Below are 12,126 nucleotides of genomic sequence, written 5' to 3'. Positions count from 1 at the left end.
CACCCGACACCACAAGTGTTATTCTTTATGGAAGGCGGAAACATTTTGAGGATATCATTAACTAAGTAACCGACAAAATAACCTACACCAGATGTGCAGCTCTATTTCCACAAATACAAAAACAGTAACAAAAAAACAACAACAATGCAGCAAACTTAAGAATGATGTGGCAGTAAAGTTTCTAAGAACCGCACTCTAAAATTCAAATGTACCTTTAACTTTTTTTATTTTTGCAAAAACTAGGAACAGTAAAACTCAAGGTCAATGTTCAACATTGATTATTATCGGTGATAAAAAATATTCTATGTTTATTGCTTTCTCTAACGGACAATGTATTATTTGTTAAGGGTTTACTATTCACGATTAACTACGCTTACAAAATACCTAACACCTGAGGCCAACCCGCCTAATATTTTTTGTGAACACGTGGCTTCAAAAACATCATGTTACACAAATTCCACATTTCTGGTGCAAACACAACACACTATTAGCCAGGGACCTACTATACATCTCATTTCAGGTTAGGTAAACTGATGTCCGCACTATTACTCGACAGCAACCCTGCCATTACTGACCTGAGCGACCCCAACCGGTCGACAAAACTTGACGACCAGTTCTCGAGTCTCTATATCCATGAGTGGATGGAGGCATACATGTGTCTACAAGACCTCCATTTTTCACAACAGCATATAATTCAAATACTTTTAGACGTTTTGATGGTAGGTGTGTGTGTATGTGTTTGTGTGTTTTGCGTGTGTGTGTGCGTGCGTGCGCGCGTGCGTGCGTGCGTGTGTGCTCTTAACTATTTCAAATTCGTCTGAATGTGTGTACATTCGATCATTATTGCAACGCATGTGGCTATTAAAACCGTAAATCGCATTGTGAATCGTCTTTTGTATACTTTGTAAACACGTAAGGTCACCTTTGCAATTGATTACAAATCTGACATATTTGTTCATGTTATAACTATATATTTTCCAAAATAAAAGAGATTACATTAAAAAAAGCAACACAGACGCTGTATGCATTACTCGCTGTCTGAACTTGCATTTCAGCTTTACTGTAAATGTTATTATAGAAAATCCAAGCTTTCACAATATGAATGATACATCTAAACTGTTTAATATTATTGACACATTCTGTACATAACACGCCCCAACTATCGAACATTATGTTTTATTTTATTAGCTTTTGCTGTGTTTGATTTTTTTTGGAAGGAGGGTATTTGTTTATTTGTTAAATAAGAGAACAGGTTCTGTACGATCCACTAACCAAAACAGTTCTTCAGAATGTTGTCAATATGTTATTTATTAAGTTATTAAGCTCAATATTAACCTCTTCATGTTGATCTTATACTTATTAAACAACTCCTGACCGAACAGTCCGTGAGCTCATTTTTGTAATCTGACACGAACACATTGTAATCAGTTTATTATTTGTAAACGTGTGTTTTTAATCATTATTGTAGGGTTGAAAAACAACATTGCATGTGAAATGTATGACGCTTATTGAATAAAATAAAACCTATTACCAGTAGACTTGTTCTTGTTTGTTGACAAAAGAAAAGTCAATATTAAGATCGGAAACAACATAGTAGACAAATTTCAAGATTTTGATAATTTCTAGAACGTGTGCTCTGATGCATCAATTTTATAGATTTCTTCTCTTACCAGTCACAGCGAAATTGTCACTTAAAGAGCTTTGACTCGCATCTAAATCAAACTAAATGTTTTTGTTTTCTCTTATATCTTGAAAGAAATAGGGAAAGAACGAACGAAAGTAAGAAATTAATCAATTTCAACTAAGAAAAAAGGCGTTGGGTTTGTACAAACACGTTATGGCATGTCTCTTGTTGATGGAAACTAACACCAATGAACAGAAATACCCGTCATAACTCTTTTACGTGTTTTTCTTTTGCAGTTTTCGTACGAGTTTTGTCGCTTCAAATTAGAGGGGACATGGATATTCGTTCAAAAATGGTTTCTTGTAAAGGTAAATTGAATGAATTGTCAATAAGTACTCCTTAATATAGATTCATTTTAATAAAAATGTTTGAAAGCACATATTTAAATTATATTTGTTAATGGTTTATTTGCATCAATAATTGAACGTAATCGTCACATAAAAATAATTTAATTCATTTATGTGATGTTATAATTTAAAAGCTATAGTGTTCAAACGAAACATGTTCTAAATGGATAACTTGGTTATAGGATTCTTCATCAGTTGAAACAATCAAGGCCCTTAAAGATGGAAGGAAACAAAATATATTAAAACATATACCAGAAATACAAGAGGTAGAGCATACAGTTGTATATAACACTAAACGGAACAATTTTGTGTTCAATAGATGATTATCACTATAATAATTAAACAAGTATAGTTATGCTAACATAATATTCACCTTATGTTTAATAAGTAATTGATCAAATCTAAACAGTTGAATTTAGCATTTTCTCCTTTTGTTTAAATATACTCATGTATTAGAATGTCCTCAACGTTTGTTTTTTCATTTAGGAATTTTACTTGGAAGTACGTGAATTATTTAAAAGCAACAAGAGATTGACCGACTTGATAAACAAAATGAAAGTGCAGAGCTACATAAATAAATGCATTAAGTTGTGCCTTATGATGAACGCCTGTGATCCACCGGTTTTTCTAGAAATACCGGAATGGAAACCGCTCAAAGAACGTGGAGGGGATAAACAAGAAAGCAAAGATACCGAAGGCGTTACAACAAACAGTAGCATAGAAGAGATTGGAGATGGTAGACAAGATATAAAAGATACCAAAAGTGTTCAAAAACACAGAAGCACTGAAGAGATTGGAGATGGTGGACAAGATATCAAGGATAATACAGCCGTTACAACACACAGTAACATGGAAGAGATTGAAGGTGGTGGACAATTTATCAAAGATATCAAAGGCGATACAATTTTCCGTAACACGGACGAGATTGAAGATGTTGGACAATATATCAAAGATAACAAAGGAGTTACAACAGAAAGTAAGGCGGAAGAGATTGGAGGTGGTGGAAAATATATCAAAGATGCAAAAGGCGTTACAAGAGACAATGAAACGGAACCGATTGGAGGTTGTGCACAAAATATCATAGATGATAAAGGCATTACAAGAGAGAGTATCACGGAAGAGATGGATGGTGATGGAAAATATATCAGAGATGGCAAAGGCGTTACAACTGACAGTAACACGGAAGAGATCGGAGACGAGGGACAATATATCAACGATAACAAAGGCCTTACAACATACAACGAAACGGAAACAATTCGAGTTTGTGGACATGATATCAAAGATGACAAAGGCGTTACAAGAAACAGTATCACGGAAAAGATGGGAGGTGGTGTAAAAGATATCATAGATGGCAAAGTCGCTTCAACAGACAGTAACACGGAAGAGATCGGAGATGGTGGAAAATATATCAAAGATGCCGGAAACGTTACAGCAGACAATGAAACGGAACCGATTGGAGGTTGTGGACAAGATATCAAAGATAATAAAGGCATTACAACAGAGAATATAACGGAAGAGATCGATGGTGATGGAAAATATATCAGAGATGGCAAAGGCGTTACACCAGACAGTAACACGGAAGAGATCGGAGATGTGGGACAATATATCAACGAAAACAAAGGCCTTACAACAAACAATGAAACGGAAAAGATTGGAGTTTGTGGACAAGATATCAAAAATGACAAAGGCGTTAGAAAAGACAATATCACGGAAGAGATGGGAGGTGGTGGAAAACATATCAGAGATTGCAAAGTCGCTACAACAGACAGTAACACGGAAGGGATCGGGGATGGTGGGCATAATATGAAAGATACCAAAGGCCTTACAACAGACAATCAAACGGAAACGACTGGAGGTTGTGGACAAGATGTCAAAGATGACAAAGGCGTTACAAGAGACAGTACCACGGAAGAGATTGGAGGAGGTGGAAAAGATATCAGAGATGGCAAAGTCTCTACAACAGATAGTAACAGGGAAGAGATCGGAGATGGTGGAAAAGATATCAAAGGTGCCAAAAAAGTTACAACAGACAATGAAACGGAACTTATTGGAGGTTGTGGACAAGATATCAAAGATGATAAAGGCGTTACAAGAGAGAGTATCACGGAAGAGATGGATGGTGATGGAAAATATATCAGAGATGGCAAAGGCATTACAACAGACAGTAACACGGAAGAGATCGGAGATAGGGGACAATATATCAACGAAAACAAAGGCCTTACAACAAACAATGAAACGGAAACGATTGGAGGTTGTGGACAAGATATCAAAGATGACAAAGGCGTTACAAGAGACAGTATCACGGAAGAGATGGGAGGTGGTGGAAAAGATATCAGAGATGGCAAAGTCGCTACAACAGACAGTAACACGGAAGAGATCGGAGATGGTGGAAAAGATGCCGAAGGCATTACAACATACAAAGAAACGGAACCGATTGGAGGTTGTGGACAAGATATTAAAGATGACAAAGGCGTTACCAGAGATAGTATCACGGAAGAGATGGATGGTGATGTAAAATATATCAGAGATGGCAAAGGCGTTACACCAAACAGTAACACGGAAGAGTTCGGAGACGAGGGACAATATATAAACGATAACAAAGGCCTTACAACATACAACGAAACGGAAACAATTGGAGGTTGTGGACATGATATCAAAGATGACAAAGGCGTTACATCAGACAGTATCACGGAAAAGATGGGAGATGGTGGAAAAGATATGAAAGATGTGGGAAACGTTACAACAGACAATGAAACGGAACCGATTGGAGGTTATGGACAAGATATTAAAGATGATAGAAGCATTACAACAGAGAATATCACAGAAGAGATCGATGGTGATGGAAAATATATCAGAGATGGCAAAAGCGTTACACCACACAGTAACACGGAAGAGATCGGAGATGTGGGACAATATATCAAAGAAAACAAAGGCCTTACAACTAACAATGAAACGGAAACGATTGGAGGTTGTGGACAAGATATCAAATATGACAAAGGCGTGAGAAGAGACAGTCTCACGGAAGAGATGGGAGGTGATGGAAAACATATCAGAGATGGCAAAGTCGCTACAACAGACAGTAACACGGAAGGGATCGGAGATGGTGGACAAACTATGAAAGATAGCAACAGCTTTACAACAGACAATCAAACGGAAACGACTGGAGGTTGTGGACAAGATGTCAAAGATGACAAAGGCGTTACAAGAGACAGTACCAGGAAAGAGATGGGAGGTGATGGAAAAGATATCAGAGATGGCAAAGTCGCTACAACAGACAGTAACACGGAAGAGATCGGAGAAGGTGGAAAAGATATCAAAGATGCCGAAAACGTCAAAACAGACAATGAAACGGAACCGATTGGAGGTTGTGGACAAGATATCAAAGACGATAAAGGTATTACAAGTCAGAGTATCACGGAAGAGATGGATGGTGATAAAAAGTATATCAGAGATTGCAAAGGCATTACAACAGACAGTAACACGGAAGAGATCGGAGATGAGGGACAATATATCAACGAAAACAAAGGCCTTACAACAAACAATGAAACGGAAACGATTGGAGGTTGTGGACAAGATATCAAAGATGACAAAGGCGTTACAAGAGACAGTATCACGGAAGAGATGGGAGGTGGTGGAAAAGATATCAGAGATGGCAAAGTCGCTACAACAGACAGTAACACGGAAGAGATCGGAGATGGTGGAAAAGATGCCGAAGGCATTACAACATACAAAGAAACGGAACCGATTGGAGGTTGTGGACAAGATATTAAAGATGACAAAGGCGTTACCAGAGATAGTATCACGGAAGAGATGGATGGTGATGTAAAATATATCAGAGATGGCAAAGGCGTTACACCAGACAGTAACACGGAAGAGATCGGAGACGAGGGACAATATATAAACGATAACAACGGCCTTACAACATACAACGAAACGGAAACAATTGGAGGCTGTGGACATGATATCAAAGATGACAAAGGCGTTACATCAGACAGTATCACGGAAAAGATGGGAGATGGTGGAAAAGATATCAAAGATGCCGGAAACGTTACAACAGACAATGAAACGGAACCGATTGGAGGTTATGGACAAGATATCAAAGATGATAAAGGCATTACAACAGAGAATATCACAGAAGAGATCGATGGTGATGGAAAATATATCAGAGATGGCAAAAGCGTTACACCACACAGTAACACGGAAGAGATCGGAGATGTGGGACAATATATCAAAGAAAACAAAGGCCTTACAACTAACAATGAAACGGAAACGATTGAAAGTTGTGGACAAGATATCAAATATGACAAAGGCGTGAGAAGAGACAGTCTCACGGAAGAGATGGGAGGTGATGGAAAACATATCAGAGATTGCAAAGTCGCTACAACAGACAGTAACACGGAAGGGATCGGAGATGGTGGACAAAATATGAAAGATAGCAACAGCTTTACAACAGACAATCAAACGGAAACGACTGGAGGTTGTGGACAAGATGTCAAAGATGACAAAGGCGTTACAAGAGACAGTACCAGGAAAGAGATTGGAGGTGATGGAAAAGATATCAGAGATGGCAAAGTCGCTACAACAGACAGTAACACGGAAGAGATCGGAGAAGGTGGAAAAGATATCAAAGATGCCGAAAACGTCAAAACAGACAATGAAACGGAACCGATTGGAGGTTGTGGACAAGATATCAAAGACGATAAAGGTATTACAAGTCAGAGTATCACGGGAGAGATGGATGGTGATAAAAAGTATATCAGAGATTGCAAAGGCATTACAACAGACAGTAACACGGAAGAGATCGGAGATGGGGGACAATATATCAACGAAAACAAAGGCCTTACAACAAACAATGAAACGGAAACGATTGGAGGTTGTGGACAAGATATCAAAGATGACAAAGGCGTTACAAGAGACAGTATCTCGGAAGAGATGGGAGGTGGTGGAAAAGATATCAGAGATGGCAAAGTCGCTACAACAGACAGTAACACGGAAGAGATCGGAGATGGTGGAAAAGATGCCGAAGGCATTATAACATACAAAGAAACGGAACCGATTGGAGGTTGTGGACAAGATATTAAAGATGACAAAGGCGTTACCAGAGATAGTATCACGGATGAGATGGATGGTGATGTAAAATATATCAGAGATGGCAAAGGCGGCACACCAGACAGTAACACGGAAGAGATCGGAGACGATGGACAATATATAAACGATAACAAAGGCCTTACATCATACAACGAAACGGAAACAATTGGAGGTTGTGGACATGATATCAAAGATGACAAAGGCGTTACATCAGACAGTATCACGGAAAAGATGGGAGATGGTGGAAAAGATATCAAAGATGCCGGAAACGTTACAACAGACAATGAAACGGAACCGATTGGAGGTTATGGACAAGATATCAAAGATGATAAAGGCATTACAACAGAGAATATCACAGAAGAGATCGATGATGATGGAAAATATATCAGAAATGGCAAAAGCGTTACACCACACAGTAACACGGAAGAGATCGGAGATGTGGGACAATATATCAAAGAAAACAAAGGCCTTACAACTAACAATGAAACGGAAACGATTGAAAGTTGTGGACAAGATATCAAATATGACAAAGGCGTGAGAAGAGACAGTCTCACGGAAGAGATGGGAGATGATCGAAAACATATCAGAGATGGCAAAGTCGCTACAACAGACAGTAACACGGAAGGGATCGGAGATGGTGGACAAAATATGAAAGATAGCAACAGCTTTACAACAGACAATCAAACGGAAACGACTGGAGGTTGTGGACAAGATGTCAAAGATGACAAAGGCGTTACAAGAGACAGTACCAGGAAAGAGATGGGAGGTGATGGAAAAGATATCAGAGATGGCAAAGTCGCTACAACAGACAGTAACACGGAAGAGATCGGAGAAGGTGGAAAAGATATCAAAGATGCCGAAAACGTCAAAACAGACAATGAAACGGAACCGATTGGAGGTTGTGGACAAGATATCAAAGACGATAAAGGTATTACAAGTCAGAGTATCACGGGAGAGATGGATGGTGATAAAAAGTATATCAGAGATTGCAAAGGCATTACAACAGACAGTAACACGGAAGAGATCGGAGATGGTGGACAATATATCAACGAAAACAAAGGCCTTACAACAAACAATGAAACGGAAACGATTGGAGTTTGTGGACAAGATATCAAAGATGACAAAGGCGTTACAATAGACAGTATCACGGAAGAGATGGGAGGTGGTGGAAAACATATCAGAGATGGCAAAGTCGTTACAACAGACAGTAACACGGAAGGGATCGGAGACGGTGGACAATATATGAAAGATAACAAAGGCCTTACAACAGACAATCAAACGGAAACGACTGGAGGTTGTGGACAAGATGTCAAAGATGACAAAGGCGTTACAAGAGACAGTAACACGGAAGAGAATGGAGGTGGTGGAAAAGATATCAGAGATGGCAAAGTCGCTACAATAGACAGGAACACGGAAGAGATTGGAGATGGTGGAAAAGATATCAAAGATGACAAAAACGTTACAAAAGACAATGAAACGGAACCGATTGGAGGTTGTGGACAAGATATCAAAGATGATAAAGACATTACAAGAGAGAGTATCACGGAAGAGATGGATGGTGATGGAAAATATATCAGAGATGGCAAAGGCATTACAACAGACAGTAACACGGAAGAGATCGGAGATAGGGGACAATATATCAACGAAAACGAAGGCCTTACAACAAACAATGAAACGGGAACGATTGGAGGTTGTGGACAAGATATCAAAGATGACAAAGGCGTTACAAGAGACAGTATCACGGAAGAGATGGGAGGTGGTGGAAAAGATATCAGAGATGGCAAAGTCGCTACAACAGACAGTAACACGGAAGAGATCGGAGATGGTGGAAAAGATGCCGAAGGCATTACAACATACAAAGAAACGGAACCGATTGGAGGTTGTGGACAAGATATTAAAGATGACAAAGGCGTTACAAGAGATAGTATCACGGAAGAGATGGATGGTGATGTAAAATATATCAGAGATGGCAAAGGCGTTACACCAGACAGTAACACGGAAGAGATCGGAGACGAGGGACAATATATCAACGATAACAAAGGCCTTACAACACACAACGAAACGGAAACAATTGGAGGTTGTGGACATGATATCAAAGATGACAAAGGCGTTACATCAGACAGTATCACGGAAAAGATGGGAGATTGTGGAAAAGATATCAAAGATGCCGGAAACGTTACAACAGACAATGAAACGGAACCGATTGGAGGTTATGGACAAGATATCAAAGATGATAAAGGCATTACAACAGAGAATATCACAGAAGAGATCGATGGTGATGGAAAATATATCAGAGATGGCAAAAGCGTTACACCACACAGTAACACGGAAGAGATCGGAGATGTGGGACAATATATCAAAGAAAACAAAGGCCTTACAACTAACAATGAAACGGAAACGATTGGAGGTTGTGGACAAGATATCAAATATGACAAAGGCGTTAGAAGAGACAGTCTCACGGAAGTGATGGGAGGTGGTGGAAAACATATCAGAGATGGCATAGTCGTTACAACAGACAGTAACACGGGAGGGATCGGAGATGGTGGACAATATATGAAAGATAACAAAAGCCTTACAACAGACAATCAAACGGAAACGACTGGAGGTTGTGGACAAGATGTCAAAGATGACAAAGGCGTTACAAGAGACAGTACCAGGGAAGAGAAGGGAGGTGGTGGAAATGATATCAGAGATGAGAAAGTCGCTACAATAGACAATAACACGAAAGAGATCGGAGATGGTGGAAAAGATTTCAAAGATGCCGAAAACGTTACAAAAGACAATGAAACGGAACCGATTGGAGGTTGTGGACAAGATATCAAAGATGACAAAGGCGTTACAGATAGTACCATGGAAAAGAATGGATATGTTGGACAAGGTATTAAATATACCATAGTTCGAACAGACAGCAACAATGAAGCGATTGGAGATATTGGACAAGAACATATTGGTGATGTTGGACAAGATTTCAAAGATAACAATGGCGTTAAAACAGACAGTAACACAGAAGAGAGTGGAGGTGGTGGACACGATATAAAAGATATCAAAGGTGTTACAACAGACAGTTACATGGAAAAAAATGGAGATGGTGGACAAGGTACTCCAACTAAATCCAAAGTAAGTGGAGGCAACTTTGGAAAACGTTTAATAGAGGCAAAATCAGACAGAAATAATAGCCGTGTTGTAGAGTCATCTCATATTGAAGAATGTTTTAAATTGGGTACGGATTTGAACAAAAGACCGGTATTTGACCAAAACAAGTTCACACAATTCACGAGAGGTGGAAAGTATGTCGAATACTATGTTTGGCCTGTTGTTTATCTGCATGAACACGGTGATGTGCTTAGCAAGGGTATTGCTCAAGGCACAGACGACCCAATAACCAACCTTTAAAACATGCTAAGTTAGTTGTTGATCGTTTTAATCAAGATGATATTTGTATTATGAACATGAATAAGTTGGTCCTGCAGTGACTAATTTCGGCTTATTAAGGTAACATTTGTCAGAATTTCTGAACTAATGCAAACGATTCATTAGCAAACGATTAACACTTAAAGAATTGTTTTATTATGTGAAATTCGTGTCAAATTTGTTTATAAACAGAATGTTTAACGACGCAAAGCCTATAATTCCCTACAAACTGCAATACAACTCACTTTCTGCATGATTGATCTACTGACGGGGACTTCACACCGAAAGGGAGAGTATTTCATTGCAATAGGCATTCGGCCAATTAAACTTAAAATCTGATAGACTTAACACATGTTTATGAACTTTATATAAAATGTAACCTTTTTAATAATATATATTTGCAATTTAACACGTTTATGTTATTTTTGTTATTCTTCATTTGAGCAACATGAGCTAATTAAAGGAACTGTCAACCACGACGACGAAGAAAAGTTGTAAAATACCGTATTTTTTTTACAATTATTAGTTTTTATTTTATGCTTTCCGGTGGTTTATAGAGAAATATCAGTGAATTAAAACTGATAATTTCACTGTTTCAAACAATGAAAATTATCAGTGAAAATTATCGATAATTTTCATGTTAAATGACGTCATTTTTTTGACGAAATGACGTCATTTTCCCAGCGAAATTCTTTAGTTTAACTCTTTAACAATGTATATAATCTGTGAAAAAAACAACTTCAGTCTAACGCTCTCCTAACTGAGCTATTTCGGCTGACATCATTTATGTACTGCTATTTGGTGAAGTTGTGTATAGCGATCGTTATTATATGTCTATTAATAAACTAATACATTGTACGTTTTCGAACCACTACGCCTTCCAATAAACTTGCTTGCGCGATAGGTCGTCAAATATCGTACGACATTGATTCTCCACTAAATAAGCAAATTAGAAAAACCACAAAATAAATATATTTTGAGTAAGTTTTGTTTTTATACAAAAGCAGAAAGTTTCGCGTATTTGCCCAGTCCCTGTGATCTTTCCCCTGTGATCAGTTGTGGATCAGTTATTAATTCAAACAATTAGCTTTGCATTATTGGCAATAATTGTTGTAATAAATGTAATAGGCACAAATGCAGTACTTATTTACACTTATTTACACAAAAAATCACCACTATGCAAGATATTCTTAAAACAAAAATATATACATTGATTCGTAAAATAACTTCTCCTCCCATAGGCGAAAAAAAAGCATTACATACTAGTCGCCGCTCTCCAGAGCGACGCCAATAAAGAATTTACATCATATTTGTAAAACTGAAATTGAATGAAATAAATTAATTCCACAACAATATTCAGACTCATATTAAAAGATTGAATGTTCATTAATTTTTACACTTCCTTAAAGTCTAAAATGAAAAATGTTTTTGAAAAAAGAAGTTGAAGCAATAAGGAAATGCGGCCAAACCAATTAAGCAGCATTAATTTAAAAAGCTGTATAAAGTGTGGGCATTGAGGGAATGACAATACAGAGGCCATTATAAATACAATATGGTTGCTATTCACCACAAATTTTTGCCAGAAGAGAACAAAAA

The 12,126-nt window shown here is 38.0% G+C and overlaps 1 protein-coding gene across 3 annotated transcripts in view; it reads left to right on the top strand.

Moving 5' to 3' along the window:
- LOC127843924 (uncharacterized) overlaps window positions 1–10,939 on the top strand; it is a 35,213-nt gene extending 24,274 nt beyond the window's left edge. The window contains exons 3-10 of one of the 3 annotated variants that reach the window (XM_052373821.1): window positions 521–719; window positions 1,921–1,992; window positions 2,214–2,297; window positions 2,518–3,358; window positions 5,660–5,728; window positions 7,955–8,017; window positions 8,999–9,640; window positions 10,343–10,939. In XM_052373821.1, the coding sequence (XP_052229781.1) occupies window positions 521–719; window positions 1,921–1,992; window positions 2,214–2,297; window positions 2,518–3,358; window positions 5,660–5,728; window positions 7,955–8,017; window positions 8,999–9,640; window positions 10,343–10,512 (2,140 nt within the window). In that variant the 3' untranslated portion in view covers window positions 10,513–10,939. Of the gene's footprint in view, window positions 1–520; window positions 720–1,920; window positions 1,993–2,213; window positions 2,298–2,517; window positions 3,491–4,084; window positions 4,349–5,659; window positions 5,729–7,954; window positions 8,018–8,281; window positions 8,330–8,998; window positions 9,641–10,342 lie in introns of all 3 variants that reach the window. The other 2 variants (XM_052373823.1, XM_052373822.1) reach the window with 2 other exon arrangements.
- The last annotated feature ends 1,187 nt before the right edge of the window (window positions 10,940–12,126 follow it).

This window comes from Dreissena polymorpha, chromosome 9 (assembly GCF_020536995.1).
Source record: "Dreissena polymorpha isolate Duluth1 chromosome 9, UMN_Dpol_1.0, whole genome shotgun sequence".
Lineage (NCBI taxonomy): Eukaryota > Metazoa > Mollusca > Bivalvia > Myida > Dreissenidae > Dreissena > Dreissena polymorpha.
This window is presented reverse-complemented; position numbering and strand designations above follow the sequence as displayed.